This window comes from Ammodytes marinus (genome assembly GCF_949987685.1).
Source record: "Ammodytes marinus genome assembly, chromosome: 13".
NCBI lineage: Eukaryota > Metazoa > Chordata > Actinopteri > Uranoscopiformes > Ammodytidae > Ammodytes > Ammodytes marinus.
This window is the reverse complement of record NC_137217.1, coordinates 30,038,328-30,059,341: the sequence shown is the minus strand read 5'-3', so window position 1 is coordinate 30,059,341 and position 21,014 is coordinate 30,038,328. Positions and strand designations below refer to the sequence as shown.

Genomic DNA, 21,014 nt, shown 5'->3' with positions numbered 1-21,014 from the left:
CCACCGGTATGACTGTGTGTGAATGAATGGAACCTGGAACCCTGTAAAGCACTTTGAGTGCCTTGAAAAGCGCAATATAAATCCAATCCATTACTATTATTCATTTTATTGCAGACTTTTTGCCTCCCATCCCATCCACTGATGTGGTACCTGGAACCTGTCGTTACCATGGCTACTGCTAGAAGCTCTTTGTAGGGCCGCAGGACGTCCGGCAGGGGGCGCAGCGTCACTAGATTTCCTCATTCATTGAACGAAAGCATCACTTCAGTTCAGGTAGTTAAAAAAAAAGAAAAAAAAGGGGGCAGATCCGAGGAGCAGATAGTCTCATATACGAGGCAGCCACAACAACCGTGGGGGCTGCTGAGCTGCTCACCCGCTGCCCAGAAACCTCGACTCTTCCTGGGCGAGAGAGAGAGACAAAAAACATAAAACAATGGTGGCTAAAAACAGAAAACAGACTGGGAAGAGTCAGACGGCGACCCAGGCTGACCGCGACCGAAGCCCACTCGTTCAACCTCCCAGTAAAAGTAACGTTACTAGGCGACCTGGCAGGGAGAAAGCCTCCAACGGCTCTCACTCAAACGGGCTCTCAGGCATCGGACACAGGCTGGGGCTAACCCCCTCAGCGGCGGCCAAGCTGGGTGTCACTCTCCTCCTCGGTGAGTTGGTTATGGAGCTTTAGCCTGTTAGCTTCCTATTAGCTGCTAACGGCGGTGGCAGGCAGCGGTTAAATTAAGTTATCTCCAACCGCAAATCATCAACGGGCTAACGTTAGCTCACATCAAGGCTAGCTCTCGAGTGCTAGCCGCCTGTTTTGCATCAAAAGTAGTCATGTTTGCATTGGTGAAATGTCAGTTTGTTTGACACACGTGTGTTAACAGGTTTGTGTTCTCTGTCAAAGTTCAAGCTAAATGTTTACTTGATTCCATCTTTGAAATTGCAACACAGTAGCCACCCCATTTCCTCACCCAAATTCAATGAACTGATTTGGTGTTTGAGGGCTTTTGCACCTTTTTCTTCCACAAAGTAGCACTACTTTCACTTGTGTATATATAGTTTATTATCTGTAATACAATCTCCAATATTTTACATTCATTCTGATCCAATATATGTTTGCAAAATGGGATAAGTTGCACGCTAACTCCTCCTGCACAATTATACAGCTCGTCGTTTTATGAAAAATATTGCACATACAGTATTTGCACTTCTTGTAATCCTTTATGCTTTTGCATGCCTTTACTTGTGTTATCTGTGTTTGTGTGTTGTGTGCACCATCAGACTATGGCAAAGTCCTTGTATATGTGAAAATACTTGATAATACATCTGATTCTAAATTGATTCTCTCATATCCACACAGCTGCTGTGACTGGGTATCTACACTGGTGAGTTGCTCCATCATGTTATTTTATTTTTAATTTTTTTTTCAAATATTTTTTTTGGGGCATTTTCAAGCTTTATTAGACAGTACAGAGTTGAAATGGGGAGAGAGAGAGAGGGGATGACCTCATTGACATGCAGTAAAGGTCCACGGGTCGGATTTGAACCCGCAACCACTACGCCACCGGAGCGCCCTATCATCATGTTATTATTACACCAACATTACTCTTGTGTTAACTTGCAGCTCACGTTATTTCTCCCCCTGTGATCATCAGGCATCATCTCTCTGCGCTGTTTGAGAATGACAGACACTTCTCACACCTGTCTAACCTGGAGAAGGAAATGGCTTTTCGCACAGAAATGGTAAATAGAATAGTTCATTGTGTTTTTGTGATGTTTTTTGATGAGGGATGATGCGCTCACATCACTGTTTTGAAGCTGGTGCCACTTTTTAAATTATTATTCGTGTTGATCAGTTGGGTTTCTGATAAGGTAAGGGGTAGTGCGCACATTTCTTCTCTCCTTCCTTTTAAAAAAAATTATAATCACTATTTTTAAATTTGGACTAGGATTTTCTGCTTTTCTGTGCCTAAAAATGATATATTTTGGTGTTTGGTATGTCTGTCAAAACAAGCTATCTCCTTGGGCTTAAGGACAATACACACCTTTCACTATTTATTTTTTAATCAAGCTATAAAAAAAAATTATAATTACGAAAAATAACGGGCAGTTTAATGGTAATGAGAATAACCGTGAGTTGCAATCACATTAGCCTTCTGTTTCGACAAAATTGCTCCTCGCTCAGACTTCCAATGTGGGTTATAAATTAATACACTACGCATGCAGCCTAATGAATAAACATGAGCGAGCGATGCTGCTGTCTGTGTTATGCTACAAAACCAAGGGCGTTGACACAGCCAAAGAATAATTACTTTGACATTTCCAGACACTGTGTGCATCTGTGTTTTTCTAATTGACAAGCGGGCCAATGGAATTTGCAATGGGAAATAAAAACTAAGGTGAAACTTTGACCTGCCAGTCTGTCCGAGCTGCACAGTTCACAACAAGAAACACACCCTGCGTTCCAATCCCCATACTTCCCTACTATTTAGTACGCCAGGAAAAGATTTAGGATGTCCCAATACATTCACGTCAATTGTAGTATGCTGAAAATACATAAATGCCAAACCAACTCCAATAGCTTTTTGGAGTATTCGTCTTTATTCTTGACATTTCTCAACATAATGAAAAAAGATCTTCCTTATCTGATTTTTTTTTTCTCTCCCGTGGCCCTAAAACTCTTCTGTACTTTAGTATGTAGTGTAGTAAAAAAGAAAAAGTATGTGATTTGGAATGCAGGGACAGGCTTGAATGTGTCACTTGTACGGGCTTCAGTTGAAATTGGTGAGAGAGAGAATTGTTATGTGACTCTATTACCACATTCAGACTAACTTCAGCATTTCATTTCCTACTATGATACTAGGAAATGAAACTACTTATATGATATAATCAACGTTGGACTTCCTCTGAATATCTTACATGTGTGATTCAAACAACCTTCTACATGTTGTGTGTATTTCTAATTCATTTGGTGGCAATTTTCAGACAGTTTTTCACCTTGGCCTCTGTGAAAGAAGCTCAAAGTCATTTACTGTACCATATGTTTATGCATCTGAATCGCCAATCTGTTTAAAAGTTGTTGATATTTAAAATTCATTGCAGGCTTTATGCCCTTTTGAGTGATACAGACAATGAATAATATTCAAGCTGTATATTTGTTTCCCCCTCAACCCTGTTGTGTGAATTGTGCTATCTGTGTGTGTGTGTGTGTGTGTGTGTGTGTGTGTGTGTGTGTGTGTGTGTGTGTGTGTGTGTGTGTGTGTGTGTGTGTGTGTGTGAGGGTCTACTACCATGCTGTTGGCCGTGTGTGTTGCCATCTGCAGAGGCTTGTATAAATCACTTGTCTGATGTTGTAGCGTTATATTTAGTGTCTGTCTGTCTCTCATTGTAGCACTCTGTTCTCTGTCTCTCTTTCAAGGTTTTCTAAGTCAGCGATTTCTGGAGCACGCTATTTGTCAAAATCACTTTTTGTCAAAATCAGTGAATATCTCCTCACGATCCATTACCTGTCCGTACTGTGTGTGCACTGAAAAAGAAGATATTCACTGAATTTGACAATAATATATATATATATATATATATATAGAATAATATAACAGACAAACAAGCGTTCTCATTTTCATTTCATTTTTTCTTCGCATGTCTTCATAACTCTCTTTGCCTTCACATTTCTCTTGCTAACTTCTTTTTCATTTTGGTTTTAATCAAACGTATGTATCTCCTATTGCTTCGAGGGCTTGTACTACTCCTACAACCAAACCATCATAGGCAGTGAGGCGCCCCGTAACAGCACAGTACAGGTAGCAGATCGTGAGGAGATATTCACTGATTTTGACAACAAGAGTTCTCCAAAATCGCAGACTACAACTTTTTAAAATGCCCGAATTTTTTCTTTGTTTGTCTTCATATCTAAGACCCTTTTCCTTCACATTTCTCTTGCATAAAAGGTTCCCATATTTCTTAGTATGCAAGTACACTGTTTAAGATGTGAAGTTTCACTCACAATTAGGATAGGTTATTTTGGGTATGTACTAGGATGTTATTAAGGTTGATAGTTATGTCTTATAAGTGACTCAATAAATTCCCTTTACTATCAAATACATTTTTTTGCGACATTTTTTGGGTCTTAATTTATATTTGTGTTGGTCTTAAAAAGGTCTTAAAATGTCTTAAATTTGACTTCAAAAATGGTGCAAGAACCCTGTTGCTAACTCCTATCTCCTCTTTGCTTCCAGGGTTTATACTACTCCTACTATAAAACCATCATAGACGCCCCCTCCTTCCTGGAAGGCCTTCACATGGTGATGAACGACCGCCTGACAGAGTATCCGCTGGTTATAAACACACTGCAGAGGTTCAATCTGTATCCAGAGGTACAGTGGATTCTGGCATGCTGTCACTATCATGTGCAGTTTGGTCACGGGACTCATTTCAGTGTTTACAAATGTTATTCCTATGTTATTAGACAGGTGTTGGCATCGGCAGGTTAGACTGTTAAGAAATTTGCAATCTGGATCGGTGCTTTACAAGATAAGACCAGAATTAGGTTTTAAACCGGAGTCACACACACTTATCAACTGTTTTTGTTGTCTGATTGTCCAACTTTATAGAAGATGAATCTTTCTGCTCTTAGAAACTCACGCTTCTGTAAATGTAATGGAATTCTACAGGACTACAATTAAAAACCAGTGTGTCTTTATTCCCTGCAGAGAAAATAGGGAGAAAAGGCCTTTTGAAATATGTTTAAACGGCCTCTGTTTGTCTCTCTGCCCTACAGGTGGTCCTGGCCAGCTGGTACCGGGTGTACTCAGGTGTGATGGGGTATTTTGGGATTCCCACTAAGATGTGCTGGTCCATCAACAGAGGGGAGGGGCTCACTCCGGTGGACAGCTGTGAAGGTAAAGAGCTTTAAACTGATCTGCAAATACATCTGTTTGTACACTCACTCACACACACACACACACACACACATGCTCACAAAGACACAGAAACAGACACACACACGCACAAACACTCTCTCTCTCTCTCCGTCTGTCTGTCTGTCTCTCTTGCGCTCTCTCTCCCCCTCTCTCTCTCTCACACACACACACACACTTATGAAAGCATCAGATTGATTGATGACTACATTAGACAAGCTGATAGTTTCACTGTTGTGACCCGCAGCTACACTGACATTTAAAATACTCACACACAGTCTCGCGCTGAATTCATTACATGACTAATTCCTTCTTAAACGTTGCTCATTCTCCTCCCACACAAAACAGCCTCACTGGCATTTGGCAGTCAAGAGAAATTGTAAAAATGTTACATGAGTATATACAGCCTCTTTATATCTGCATAGCTATACACCCATTGCTATGTATACTGGCCTACATATTAACATACATACCCATATATATTGGGGCGACTGTGGCTCAGGTGGTAGAGCGGGTCAGCCAATGATCAAAAGGTTGGCGGTTCGATTCTCACCCTGCGACTTGTGTCATGGTTGTTGTGTCCTTGGGCAAGACGCTTCACCCTCCTTGCCTGGTGTGAATGTGTATGACTACTGTATGTTTGTGGCGGTCGGAAGGGCTGTAGGCGTGAGTTGGCAGCCACGCTTCCGCCACCGGTATGACTGTGTGTGAATGAATGGAACCTGCAACCCTGTACTAAAGTGCTTTGAGTGCCTAAACAAGCGCTAGATAAATCCAATCCATAATTATTATTATTATGATGTATCCGTATGCTTTGAATCAGTCATTTAAATGAAGAAAAAATTTAAATTCGTTTGCAGGAGCGTTTTCTAAAAGGGTAATAAACCTGCTGACAGTAAATTAGCAGAAACATTTCTGTTGTCATCTTCCCTTTGTGGAGTTGTGATCACTGTGTTTCTATCCGTCTCATTAGTGAAAGGAGGCACCCTGGGGTCGATGCACGCACACACACACACACACACACACACACACACACACACACACACACACACACACACAGTTTTCACACTGTTTACATACTGACGCAATCCGCATAAGAACTAACAGAAAATGGGAACTGTTCCTGTAACTGTTGGGCTGGAACACTATTTGTGTGAAAGGCAGAATGACACAGTCGAGAAAGTGTGGGGTGTTTATTATACTTTCCACGCTCACTTGCTTTGTGAACAAGAACTAGCTCCATTTATTATTTTATCATATCAAACTGATAAAAACGCCTCTGAGTAATAGCAACACAGTCCCGGGAACCTTAAGTCATTACAAGATTCAACAGGTTCAAGAAGTGTGTTTGTCATATGCACATTAACACTTACAGCAGCAATCACTAGCAATGAAATTCCTAGGCCTCAGAACAATTAAAAACATTATTACAATTAGCAGCTTTGTCAATCTGTTCAGTGTACCTTCTTTTTTCATAAAAGGTGGAACTAACAAAGTCAATTAAAATCAGGATCCGGGAACCTTTAGTCATTACAAGACTCAAGAGATTCAAGATTGTTTATCTGTAATATGCACAACAATTACAGCAGCAGTCAACGGCAATGACATTCTTAAGCTCCTCTTGACAAATGCAATAGAAATAACAATTAGACCTTGGTCAGTCTGTTCAGTGTACTTGCTTTTTCATAAAAGGTGAAACAAGTCAATTAAAATCACAAGTGGGCTTTACACTGCCAAAAAAAAAGAAAGAAAGCAAAGCCAGCCAGCCAAAGGGAGCCTGCTGTGTTTGTCATTCGCACACACACAGCTTGAGGAATTTACTGCCCTGGCCTGGAGCTCTGTACAGATTCTTCCTGTTTTTTATGGGTCATGTCTGCTCTGACCTGACTTGAATGAGACCAGTGCCGGCCACTTCCACACTGCTACAGAAAACACAATGAAATAGGGAGAGTGTGTTGAGAGCATATCTTCTCATCTGAAATGGCTAGAAAGTGTTTTTTGTCTTTTATTTAGGGCTGGAACTAATGATTGTTGTCTTTATTGATTTAATATAACTTGTAATGGTTCCTTTATTGTAACGATGCTATGACAACCAGCTACACAGAGGCAGAAGTACTTATAAATGCTATTTTGTAATGGACACCTGGATTGGAAAAGTGGCTTTATTGTCCTCAGTGCTTATCTCCATTATCAACCTTTAACTGTGTGTCTGTCTGTCTGTCTGTCTGTCTGTGTCTCTGTCTGTCTGTGCGTGTGTGTACATTAGGGATGGGCGACCCGGCGTATTTCTACGTGAGCATTGTGTTCTTTCTGAATGGTCTGATGATGAGCCTGTTCTTTATCTACGGAGCCTACCTCAGGTAACTAACCATAACTCACCATACCTAACCATAGAAACCAATATGGCCTCCACTAACAGTTACCAACTATTACTCTAAATGTGTGCTGTCATGCTCAGAATTTTTATATGATCCGTCTTATTGATCAGCTGCCAGGCTTTGCTTCTGTCAGATAATTCATCTGAAAGATCAAATTTTCTTTTCTTTTCTTTTCTTTTCTTTTCTTTTTAATTTTCTTGTCATTAATTAACCTTTTATTTGTTTGTATTGTTTGATAACTAATACAAAAAATATATTATTATTATTTTTTACATTGATTTTCTATTGCAAAACCATCATTTTACAACTCAAAACAGAATACAATACAAGTTGAATTTTTTTAATGTATTCATCCTATCCCTCTACCCTTACACTACATCTTCTGAATGTCCCTTCTCTTCATTTCCTCCTAGCGGCAGTCGACTGGGCGGCATCGTTACCACAATGTGTTTTTTCTACAATCACGGCGAGGTGAGTATACACTCTACACGGCCCCTTTACTTGCAATGTCAGTGAGCTAAGCAAGACAAGACAGCTATGTCAAGAATAAAGACAAATACTCCAAAATGCTATTGGAGGTAGAGGGGCATTTGTGTATTTTCAGCATACTACAATTGACCTGCATGTATTGGGACATCCTACATCTTTTTCTGGCATACTTAATAGTAGGGAAGTATGGGAATTGGAACGCAGGGAGTCTTTTTTTTTTTTTTTTTTTTTTTTTTCTTAGTACTACCATATAATGCCGTTCAAGACTCTCTGTGTATAAGTCTTTTGAAATGTGTGAAACTCCCAGAGAAGAAGAAGCACTCAGAAAAGCAAAGGGTTGTTAATAGGGACTTCATTTCTGCCCTCAAAGGAGCTTAGAGTCGGTTTTGGCTCGCGTTCAAAGTCTCATTCTCTTCCTCCCACCCACTGCTCTCCAGTTTCCTCCAGGACAAATAGGATGTCTTTATTTTCACAGATCAATATGGGGACATTTGAAAAACACACACACACACACACACACACACAGTCAGTTACACACACACACACACACACACACACACAGTCAGTTACACACACACACACACACACACACACACAGTCAGTTACACACTCACTCACTCACTCACACACACACACACACAGTCAGTTACACACTCACTCACTCACTCACGCACTCACTCACTCACTCACTCACTCACTCACTCACTCACTCACTCACTCACTCACTCACTCACTCACTCACTCACTCACTCACTCACACACACACACCAGTTTATCTCAATATTAACATTTATTTCTTATTTCTATTTCTTTTTTCCCCCTCTGCGATTTTCTTCTTTTGGGTTTGAAATGTAACTGGGTTGTTTGAGGAGACAGATACATGTGTGAGATTATATAGTCTTAACTGTTAAGCTCGTTATTATGTATGAATAGTGGTGTGGGATGCCATCAAGCCAATACAGACAGGTTCCCCCCCTTTTTACAAACAAGCAAAAATATATGGCAGCCTGGAAACAGAAAACTAAGGATTTTCCATTTTATTGTGCTATTTTGGCTCCAACCTGAGTCATTTAATACAAAGTCAATGATAAGAGCCAGATAGAGCCAACACTTAGGCAAATTGAATATACGATCAGATAGAAAGTAATTAATCTCAAGCCAGGAAATGTTTGCGCCAAGATTCTCAGAATACAGAGCAGAAGTACTTGTTTACATAATTGCACATTTTGCAATCTTGATCAAATATGTATCTGGCAAACCTTCATTTTTTTTTTCAACAATCTTGATCCAAAAACTGAAGCAAGGCGTAGTGGATAGAGCGTGTACCATACTGGCTCCGGCCTTCGTTGCAGTGGTCGCGGGTTCAAATCCGACCTGTGGACCTTTTCTGCAGGTCACCCCCCCCCCCCTCTCTCTGTCTCCCCAATTCAACTCTGTACTATCTAATAAAGCTTGAAAATGCCCAAAAAAAAAAAGCTACCAATTTAAAACAATGAGATGTATATAATGTTAAATCCCTGTTATGATAGAAATGAAACCGGGAGAACACAATGAGATCCACTTATTGGTTTAACAAACAAATCTTTGGTCGATCTTTGGTCTAGCACAGATACCGGCTCACAGAGAGAGCACACACAGCCACAAGCCAAATCTCATTTTGACCTGTCAGCAAGTTACTTATTGAATTTATTTCCCATTCAAGTTGGAACTCATTTAGTCGGTTATTTTACTGGCAACACGTTTCATAATATGAGGTGTGTTATGTTGTGTTATTCTTGTCATTATTATTATAATTTTTTTTTTTGGGCATTTTTATGCTTTATTGACAGTTCAGAGAGGTGAAATGGGGCAAAGAGGGGAGTGACGTGCAGAGAACGACCGCGGGCGGGAATCGAACCCGGGTCTGCTGCTGGGCCCGGGGAGGGGGGGGACGCCCTACCAACTGAGCTAAGGGCGCCCCCTATTCTTGTCATTATTAAAAAGTATTTATCAAGTTAGTTTTGACAGTTGGCTCACTCAGATACACAACACTTTCTGCTGGTAGTTAGTGGGCAGTGGTATGTATTGTGGTGTAGGGCTGCAGCTATTGGTTATATTTAGTTATTACATGGCACTTGTAAATCCTGTGTTCTGATTGGTCAAACATGGCATTCTACAGGTCTGTTATTTCCAGCAACACAGGTCGATGTCAAGGATTTAACCTTGTGGGTTTGCAATGACTATTCCAGTTATTAGACAAGGTCTCAGACGTTGCTAGGGAAACAAGTTGATTTTTTGTTAAAATCTTCCCGTTTGGCCGCAGCTTGACATAGTTACCGTTGCTATTGAGTAAGTTCCGACCGTGTAGCGGACTGTTTTTGGCTGTTAAAACAAAATGTTGCTTCAGTTAATTGGTTTATTTAGTTAGTAGCCATTTAAAGGTGCAGTGTGTAATATGACATCATCAAGAAAGTTCTACAAAGTTCTAGAATGCAACACTCCCTGGGTAACCCCAACCCTTTCGAATAATAACAGAAGCTACAGTGGCCTTCAAGGACAAGAACAATTCTACATTTTAAACAATGCACCTGATGACATTCCAACTATGACACTTTCAAGATGGCGGCACTAGGCCTTGGTCCAAGACATGCAGAAATATGGACATATATGAGACCTTTTCTAAGGGAAAAATAAATAATAAAAAAAAAGATTTTCAGCTATTATGCACTAAATTAAATGTACTTATGGATATTATAATTACTTTCTACAAAATCTGCTAGGAAATAAAACCCAAAATTCTACACACTGCAGGTTTAATAAGCAGGATAATGTAGAGCGAACGGGTCACTCGCTCTTGTTCACCCTTACTTATTGAGTATTCTACCCCTGTATTTCATTGCTTGACTGAGAAATTGGATAACACAACCACGGGATATCAGGCTGTTTGACGACCCACTATGCTTTGTGTACACTAGCGCTCTGTTTAAGTATGGACCCATGTGACTTATCTTAGTGATACATATTTACTCTACTCTACTTTTACTCTACATCTACTTTTCGTTAGCCTAATAGCATAATTGCCTAAGTCATATTTTAAGGGTTATAGAGTAGGGTAAAGTAGATGTAGAGTAGATATGATTTAGGCAATTATGCTATGAGGCTAACAATGTGCTGCTTACCATGGTTTGTGATTGTTTAATGTGTGTTATGTGCTGTGTGTTGTCAGAGCACTCGTGTGATGTGGACTCCACCTCTCAGAGAGTCCTTCGCCTATCCATTCCTAGTGCTGCAGATGCTCCTGCTCACCTACATCCTACGGTAAGCTCACAACATAGCTTACTTTATACTGTGTGTGTGTGTGTGTGTGTGTGTGTGTGTGTGTGTGTGTGTGTGTGTGTGTGTGTGTGTGTGTGTGTGTGTGTGTGTGTGTGTGTGTGTGTGTGTGTGTGTGTGTGTGTGTGTGTGTGTGTGTGTGTGTGTGTGTGTGTGTGTGTGTGTGTGTGTGTGTGTGTGTGTGTGTGTGTGTGTGTGTTACTACTTTATACTGTCATATTGTATGGAATGTGAAGCCCACACTAATTAACAGCGCTTATTCCATGTCTCTCTCTCTCTCTCTAGGTTTTTAAACTGTGGGGCAATCTCTCTCTCTCTCTCTCTCTCTCTGTGTTTTTAAACTGTGAGGCAATATATTACTATCAAATGAACAGCTCTTTCCTTGTGACGTTATACAGTAATACACAAGGCTACAGACAGACGGGCTCTTTGAGTGCCTGGAAAAAGTGCTATTCAAGTCTTATCAACCTGCAGACAGCTAGCTTGTGTTGCAGCATGTTGAGCTGATGTACCTGTCAGCCAGTCGACGCCCCCTTGTGTTATGAGAGAGCAGCTATATGTGACTGCTTCTACCGGCGTATTTGAAAGCAGAAGTGTGTGTGTGTGTGTGTTTTTCACAGCCGTCTTAATACATTTTGTCTTATCTTCCCCACTCCCACACACACACACACACACACACACACACACACACACTTCCTCACCACTGACTCTATTTATTTTCTCTCTTCTCCTCTGCCCAGGACACGGAACCCGAGCCGGACAGCCATGGTGGCTCTCGGCGTCTCCAATCTGTGCTTCATGCTCCCCTGGCAGTTTGCCCAGTTTGTACTGCTCACTCAGGTAAATACAGAGAGAGAGAGAGAGAGAGAGAGAGAGAGAGGGAGGGAGAGAGAGACACACACACAGAGAGAAAGGGGGGAGAGAGGGAGGGAGAGAGAGAGACACACACCCACACACACACAGAAAGAGGAGGGAGAGAGAAAGGAGGAAAGGGAGAGAGAGAGGGGGGACAGAGAAAGGGGGGAGAATGAGAGAGAGAGAGGGGTAGGGAGGGAGAGGGAGAGAGAGAGAGAGAGGGAGAGAGAGAGAGAGAGAGATGTTGAAAAGAGAATGTGGGAAGAAAGCAGAAGAGGCAGAGAGATTAGGGAGGACATAGAGACTTGGACAGAGAATGGTTGGCAAAGGAACAACTGAAAGAATAGACATGAGACAGAGATTATACAAGAATACACTATGTACATCATAGCTGGGTATTGGCAAGGACTTCACCATATACACATCACGATACAGGGCTCACTATTGTATGAACATTATACAGTATATATAGATTGAAATACGATGCATATTGTGATATTTCACAGTTAACTAAAATGTTTAAAATAGCTGGAATATAAATTGCTGTCTACGATCTGGGTGGTCTTTAAACATAATTGTCGGTGGTCTTATATTGATAATTCAATGGACAACTCGAGTCAAAACTATTTTATTCAAAACTTTACAAAGCTTTAAAATTCCAAACCCGGAATGTGAGGCATCTAGCCGTACTTCGACATCTTCCAAATATAATTTTTTTGGAGCTGAAGATAAGCTATACAGATGTATCACGAAAATAAATATCACAATATATTGCCGTGTCAAATTTCTAGCAGAGCCCTGTTTACATCCTTATTTCATGAACCACTCGACATATAGGAGAAAAATGCGCACAGAAAACATTGTAGTGGAATTTTTAAATTATTTCGAGCATCCAACAAAACGCAACGCCGACACAGCTAGAATGACCTCGCAATTTAAAGAAGCAGAAGAAAATTCAGAACACTTGCACTGCGAACTGCAAAAAAAAAAAAATCAGATCCTTTCCGAGATGCAGCCAGGCACAGTTAAAGAGAGAAAGTGAAAGTTACCGAGTGTGGGTTGGCAGGCAGACAGACAGAGTTTGAACCAGGACTCTAGAACAAACAGGGTCACAGCTGTGAGCGTCTGCGCCATAGCAACAGCTTAACTTAGCCCACGCTGCTGCTGCTGCTGCTGCTGCTGGCTACTGCCTCTGGGCAACACTGCTCTCCACACACAGGGGACTTCAACACCACACCACATACTTAACGCATATTATTCCCTTTGTTTTATGGTTTCAAAGCTGCTAATTGGAGAGCACGCGCCAAATACTCAATATTTGTCTGCACTCCTCTGACCTCAGTCTGGATCAATAAACTAAATACACTTTAATATATCATATTATTTACTTTTCATTCCCTTTTGTGTTGTGTTTGAAAGCTGCTCATTGAAAAGGCAAGGCAAGGCAAGGCAAGTTTATTTCTATAGCACAATTCAGACACAAGGCCATTCAAAGCGCTTTACAGGGGCAAGAAATACATCAAGATTAAAGTACATCAAGTATAGAATAGACATTAGAAAAGCACGCGCCTCATCCACTGTATGCGTGGAGCAACCAGAGGCCAAAAATCAATATGTGTAAATCAGTGTTAATATTCAGATATTACCCACTTTTTTTTTTCTTCATGTATCTTATATGTTGTTTTGTATTGTATCTTGTACAGCACTTTGGTCAACACTTTGGTTGTTTTTAAATGTGCTATAGAAATAATTTTGACTTTGACTTTTGACTCTAGAATGCAACGCTCCCTGGGTAACCCCACCCCTTTCGAATAATAACAGAAGCTACAGTGGCCTTCAAGGACAAGAACAATTCTAAATTTTAAACAATGCACCTGATGACATTCCAACTATGACACTTTCAAGATGGCGGCACTAGGCCTTGGTCCAAAATATGCAGAAATATGGACATATATGAGACCCTTTCTAAGAGAAAAAAAAATTATTCAAAAATTTTTTTCAGCTATTATGCACTAAATTAAATGCACTTATGGATATTAGAATTACTTTCTACAAAATCTGCTAGGAAATAAAACCCAAAATTCTACACACTGCAGGTTTAAAGCAGGAAATGTGAGATGAGAAATGACAAATACATTATGGAGAATTTTTTTTTTTTATAATTTTGCAATTCATGTATTCATTATCACTTAGACGTAATGGGGAAATATAATAATGATTCATTTACAATATTTTCTTTTTACTTATAGTTTTGTAATGCCATCATTTAAATGCAAATGCTATTAATCAAATACTCCTCTAATGGCTCTTTTAATGGTTATTGGGCGCCTGTGTGTTCGTTTTTTTAAAGATAACAATAGCTAGAGGCCTCAGCCGGATACAAAATACTTTAGTTAATTAATTGATTATAATCACACACAGCAAAAGTCTATCTATCATTCTTCCAATGGCATACAGCAGACTCCATTCATATACACAGCTACATATATTCAATGCAGAGTGGCTATACATTAATTTAATCAATGCTATGTGTCATGCTGCACTCAGTACATTATATTAACTGCAAATGCACTGTGGATATTCAGCATATATTTAGAGTTAAAGGTATATAGCACCTCTTGGCAACCAGGCAACCTTTAGTGCTTTACGTAACACAAAACAGCATTGAGATAAGATGTAAAAGAAGCACAAGGTGTTATATAAATAGACATAGAAAGTACATCTCTACACATATTTTAAGTAGTCGTGGTTACTGTGTAGGATGATAAATAAACGGTATATATGGACAGTTGAATCCAGCTTCTATCAGATTCAGAAGCGCATCATATTCTGCAGCAAAAACTTGTAACTTTCATATCCCCCTTTTTTTAAGAAATCAATGTGTGGTTAAAAATGGAATTTCAAAACTGCAAATATACAGGAACGGTCTTGTCAGTTGTGGATGCGAGAAAACTGCCCCGGGGCTGTATCTCCTGCTCACACACCCAGTCTCTGCATGATTCCAGAATATTAAAATAGCTACAAGGAACTTTTAAATATTTCTGAAGCAGTCTCTCTTTTCCTCTGATGATCATAAATGACATGCAACAGCAAACGAGACCATCAGATCAGTGCAAAGAATGCTATTTTTATATAGTTTTTCTATATGCCTTTGTCATGGGTATACGCTCACCCACGAACAACAGCTGACGTAGTAAAAACACTACCGCTTTTGTCCAAAGGGGGGTGCAAGAATTAACACAAATTGAAAGTTCCTTTGAGCACCTTTTAAGCTTTACTACAGCTTGTAAGTTATTTAATGTTTGTCAAATTTCTGGAGTGTGTTGTGCTTAAGTTGTGTTTTTGTCTCTGTGTTCCAGGTGGCTTCTCTGTTTGCGTCTTACATCCTGGGTTACCTCGGCCCGGCCAAGATGCAGTCCATCCTGGTCACTCACATGGTACGGTACAGTTCTCTGCATGCCTTCCCCTCTTTGCCCCAGTTCAAATCTGTCTCTCCAAACCCGTCTAAAAAAATAATGCCCTAAAAAAAAAAGAAACTGCATGTTAACCTGAGCATGTAAAGGAGGTTTTAGTGGTTGCACAAGACTTTTCTTAATAGTTTGATGTGTCACATATGCACACAAAAGCTTTTCCCACGTCATGTTTTGTCAACCAAATAAAGTGAAAGTCTTGTGGGTGGCTCTCCTACTGAGCCATAACATGCTCTGCCTCGGTTCTCCTTATCTCGCTCAGCCCGAAGAATTCTATGCACCTCAGGGACAAGTCAGGGTGGAGGACTTCCTTTAGCATAAACATTCCCGCCTGCCTGTGCACAAATTCCCTTTTTTTTTAAGCATAAAAGAGTAAAGCAATGTGGGCAGCTTAGCTCACCCTGCCAGGGACAAACAGTACATCTGTGTTGATGTGAGAATATGTTAAAGATGTTTTTTGTGTTGTTGTGGCCGTTGGTCCCTCTTTCCCCCCCATTATCCCCTCAGCGCGCCGGGCTGTTTAAGAGACTGTGTGCTCCTCCGCTGATAAGCAGAAGGCCCTTTGTGATGCTCAGATGCTGCAGATTTGTGACAGAGGGAAAGGAATATGGCTCTGCATAATTCAGAGAGCTTAGCAGAGAGATGATTCTGGCTCTGTGTGTGTGTGTCCAAGAAATACAGACACACACACACACGGACTGGGCATTTGTGTGTGTGTGTGTATGTGTGTGTGTGTGTGTGTGTGTCCTCTCTGACCTCCAGCGATGATAATAAGTCATGAGTGGTGGTAATTGTCACAGGGCGCGCAAACATGGGGGTCTGCAACTAACACAATATTTTCATTATGTACTAATCCGTCAGCTGTTTCCATTGATTTAGGGTTTTTAAAATGACCCAATCGTAATTTCTCAGATCCAAAGGAGATGTATTTGTATGGATCCAAAAACACTACACAGAAAAAGTTATACAAGTCTTTTTTCAATGGTTTGTTGATCAACATAATTAATTATAAATGAGGTAATTTTTCGAAGCAGAAATTCCCCCCTGATATGTCTCATTGTAGCTTCTTAGATGTGAATTTTTGTTGTTTTCGTAATTGTTTGGGAAGTCGTGAGGTGTTGCCACTGACATTATTAAAACGTATTATTTTATTAATTTAAAAGAAAATGAAAGACATCATACTAGCTTTTCTACACTCTAGACCAGGGGTGGCCAACCAGTCAGAGACAAAGAGCCACATTTTTCACTGTGTTACTGCAAAGAGCCACATCGTACACACAGGTACACACAGTGGCGATTCCAGGAAATTTTGACTGGGGGTGGCCAAGGTGGGCCACAGAGTTAGAGTGGGGTGGCCATCGCACCCCTGAATGAATAGCATGTGATATGCTGTACAACCAATTCAAAGATGATTTATAATCCCAAATGCCCAAATCATGTTAGTATCCATTGTAATGTTTGTCAGAAAACTAAACCCCTGAAGGGGTGTCTGGGGGCATCCCCCCCCAGAAGATTTTTTTGTGTTTTTAACATGTAATCTAAGCATTCTGGTGCATTCTGGCCAAAATAATAAAGGAAAAAGTCAATATTTATTTCAGCTCAGATGAATAGTAAAATTAGCAAGACAACATAACTTGCTAGCAGCCAGATGCCTAACAACTGCACAGAGGGACGGATGACCACTAGCTTTTGACCAAATATCTTGCTAAAAAAATAAACCTTTATTTATGAAAGTCTGCCCTTGCTAAGAACATGTTACACTCGCTAACTACAAACTTTAATTTTTTTATTCAGATTTCAAAAATCTGCTGGGACACGTGCCTATACACATGCATGGGTGGCACGCGTGTCACAAGCACACTTATGCTGTTTTCAAGACCTTTGCTGACCAGAGACCAGTTCTAGTGGCCACAGTCCTACCATTAATTTAGTAATTGAAAATTGCAAACTGATCTCATATCAGTGGATTTTAGTGTTTGTGTGATGAACTTGGCAACTACCTATCAAAAAAAGTTAAGAAAGAAAAACAAATACATATCATCTCTGAACTAGGATACATATCAGGAAAAAAATGTAATTAAAAAAATAAAATGAAAATAAAAAATAACATTTGAACTGGGGGGGGGGGGGCACTGGGGTGGCCAGTAAGATTTCAGGGAGGGGGGGCGTTTTTATTTTCGCGGGGAGCTTGCACATGCATGCACAAGCATTATTTATTAAAAAAAAAAAAAAAAAAAAAAAAAACAGGGGGCCCCACACTAGGACTTGAAACGGGCCCCCAGATCGTTAAGGCCGCCCCTGTGATAATGACAGGACTGGACTCCTACAGTACTAAAGACGACAGGGCAGTCATTTTCAACAATGAACATTGTGTGCACTGCCTCACACACAAACTCTCAGTTCAACCAAGTCCACAAACAAAAATATAACAATTTAAAATAGCGTTTTTCTCTTACTATGCATGTTGCTTTGTGGGACTTACTTTTAGCATGGAGAGAGCTGAAGTGGCGCCGAAGATTTGAAGCCTTGAAATGCGCAAATGACACCTGGCATATAAGGCATAATGGCCTGCCATAACGTTCAACAAAAAATATGAACTCTCCCACTCTGTTTCGGAGCGAACTTGACACAAATAGTTTACTCACAGAAAACCTCCCTCCAAGCTGAGCGGGCAGTTTTATGTTGCGTCCGCACCAAACGTTTGCGAACGTTATGTTGCGTCCTCAATTAAACACTTCCGAACAGGCATACACATAGGGCCTACACATTAATAAAATAAAAAATGAAATAATAGACAACATGTAAAACGAACGTAAGAGCCGCATGAAACGTTTGCGAACATGCACACAGATAGGCCCACACAAAAAAAAGGTATAAAAAAAAAAAAAAATTATAATCACATCATTTGATATATGAACTGAAGAGCCGCATGCGGCTCGAGAGCCGCGGGTTGGCCACCCCTGCTCTAGACGTACCTCCCAGCCACTGCTAAAGCAACCCACCTTGTCATAAGTGCCAGTTAGTTTGCCATCGCTGCCTTACTGTCTACACACAGTGCGGAGTATGGGGCATTATTTCACTCTTCACTCTGGGATTAGGCGTCAAGAGCTCGCTGATAGGATTAGAATATGATGGTATTGTGCTAATGGCTGTGTGTTCAGAAGTTTATAGCATTAGTTTAAATCTCTTGAGTGTTTTCAACAACAGTTTCACACATAGTAAGTACTTTATTATTTTCCCTTATTGTATAATCTACCCCAGACCAACCTCCTGCTAGAGAGTGGCAAATTCTGCAAAAACTACAGAAGCCGTCTGCGCCTCTTCGCTCTCGGCCAGGCTCATATTTTGGGCCTTTATTTTTTATTTTTTATACATGTAAATAAATCCCATTGAGACCGGAGACTCTTTTGCAAGGGAGACCTGTTCCAATTTACACGTTACCATTCTCACACACACACACATTCATACACCGATGGCAGGCTAACTATCGACATTCACACAAGGCAAGGTGGGTGAAGTGTCTTGCGCAAGGACACAACAACCATGACACAAGTGGAAGGGCGGGGGATCGAACCTGCAACCCTTCAAACATTGGCCGACACACTCTACCACCTGAGCCACAGTCGCCGGCTCTATCTATAATCACAGTGACAAATCGTGCACATCACACTATGTGAAAACACTAGTTACTATTCCCTTTCCGGTCAATTATTTTCTGAAGTTTAATTGTGTGAAATGAATTGATGTAAACATACATGTATGTTGTTTTAATTTTTGTTGGCATATTCACCAAAAAAAAAAACATTGAAGTTTTTTCCTCATAATGAATGAACTGACCGGAATAAACTATTCATTTATTCATTCATTCGTAACCAGTCCCTCAAAAGTAGAGTCAGCTATTCTGGAGAACACTTGTTGTCAAAATCAGTGAATGTCTCGCCAGTTTACAGAGCCTAGACTGTGTATTAACCCTGTATTTTATTTTCAGCACACACACACACACACACACACACACACACACACACACACACACACACACAGTACAGACGGATCATGAGGAGATATTCACTGATTATGACAAATAGTGATTTTGACGACAGGCTGTATTGCTGACTACGTTTTTAATACTCTGTTTAGTCTATGGGCATCCAGACACTATAGCTGCAATGCCCCGTCCACTGGCTTTTAACCTGTAGATGTTTTACTTCTATTCAGTCTCTTTTAAATATTTTATCTTATATTCCATTCGTTTTTCTAATGTTTATTCTATACTTGATGTATTTTAATCTTGCTGTATTTTAATCTTGATGTATTTCATGCCCCTGTAAAGCACTCTGAATGGCCTTGTGTCTGTATTGTGCTATAGAAATAAACTTGCCTTGGCTTGATGAACGACACATTTCCTATTTGTTCTAGATCACACTCGCTGTCTGCTTCATTCTGATGTTCGGCAACTCCATGCTGCTCACGTCCTTCTACGCCTCCTCACTCGTCTCCATCTGGGTGAGATTAAACTCTGTGTGTGTGTGTGTGTGTGTGTGTGTGTGTGTGTGTGTGTGTGTGTGTGTGTGTGTGTGTGTGTGTGTGTGTGTGTGTGTGTGTGTGTGTGTGTGTGTGTGTGTGTGTGTGTGTGTGTGTGTGTGTGTGTGTGTGTGTGTGTGTGTGTGTGTGTGTGTGTGTGTGTGTGTGTGTGTGTGTGGACTGAAATTCAAAACAATGGTTTAGATGATGGAGTTTTGTTACATTGATGTTGTTTTTTTGTTTTTCAGGCAATCGTTGCATTGAGGGATCGGTTTGCTCAAGTGTTCAGACCCGGCATCCTCATCTGGGTACGTAGAATTGAATTATCCTTGTCTTTAAAGAGATGCACACCATTTTACAACGTTATTGTTGCCTAAATATACTAATTTAAAACACATTAAAAATAAATCAGGCCCAACTTGTTGAAGCTGAAGACTAAAAAAAGGTGAAATTGGTCAAGTCAACAACATGAACCCTGCAGCACCATGAGGCTTGATTACAGGTTCTTGTCTTAGGTGTGTGTGTGTGTGTGTGTGTGTGTGTGTGTGTGTGTGTGTGTGTGTGTGTGTGTGTGTGTGTGTGTGTGTGTGTGTGTGTGTGTGTGTGTGTGTGTGTGTGTGTGTGGTTTTAATGCAGTCTGTTTCTCCTCCTCAGATCATGCAGGTTTTCTCTTGGGTCGGCTCCACGGTTCTGCTCAAATTCCTGCTGTCCTCCATCCTCTCTGCCTCAGATGATGTGAGATGCTCTAACTCTACTTTGTGACATTCATGCTTTCATATTCAGTTTGATATTTACAGTAAATTTTTGTTCCTGATATTAAAAAGATATACATGAAAGGGCTCCCATCTTCCTAAAAAGTAAAAGAGCATAGCATATAGATTGTTCTAATGCATGTAGAAATGTAGAATAGTTGACCAAAAGCTACTTTGAACCGGGTACTTTTTGATACTAGTAAGTGCCTGTTCGGGAGTTGACAGTGACACTGCTAGGATTTTAATGCACGTCTATTCTTGCTGTTACGGTAGCAACACACTCTTGTCCTTTTTGGCCTCTGCGAGAACCGGTACGGTAACAGC

At 40.5% G+C, this 21,014-nt stretch overlaps 1 protein-coding gene across 1 annotated transcript in view; it reads left to right on the top strand.

Moving 5' to 3' along the window:
* The first annotated feature begins 394 nt into the window (after positions 1-394).
* dpy19l1l (dpy-19-like 1, like (H. sapiens)) overlaps positions 395-21,014 on the top strand; it is a 44,263-nt gene continuing 23,643 nt past the window's right edge. The window contains exons 1-13 of the mRNA XM_080039216.1: positions 395-659; positions 1,358-1,382; positions 1,653-1,740; positions 4,233-4,370; positions 4,775-4,895; positions 7,180-7,273; positions 7,705-7,762; positions 10,986-11,077; positions 11,833-11,932; positions 15,307-15,384; positions 19,834-19,920; positions 20,187-20,246; positions 20,593-20,673. Coding sequence (XP_079895342.1) covers positions 434-659; positions 1,358-1,382; positions 1,653-1,740; positions 4,233-4,370; positions 4,775-4,895; positions 7,180-7,273; positions 7,705-7,762; positions 10,986-11,077; positions 11,833-11,932; positions 15,307-15,384; positions 19,834-19,920; positions 20,187-20,246; positions 20,593-20,673 — 1,248 coding nt within the window. The 5' untranslated portion in view covers positions 395-433. The remainder of the gene's footprint in view (positions 660-1,357; positions 1,383-1,652; positions 1,741-4,232; positions 4,371-4,774; positions 4,896-7,179; positions 7,274-7,704; positions 7,763-10,985; positions 11,078-11,832; positions 11,933-15,306; positions 15,385-19,833; positions 19,921-20,186; positions 20,247-20,592; positions 20,674-21,014) is intronic.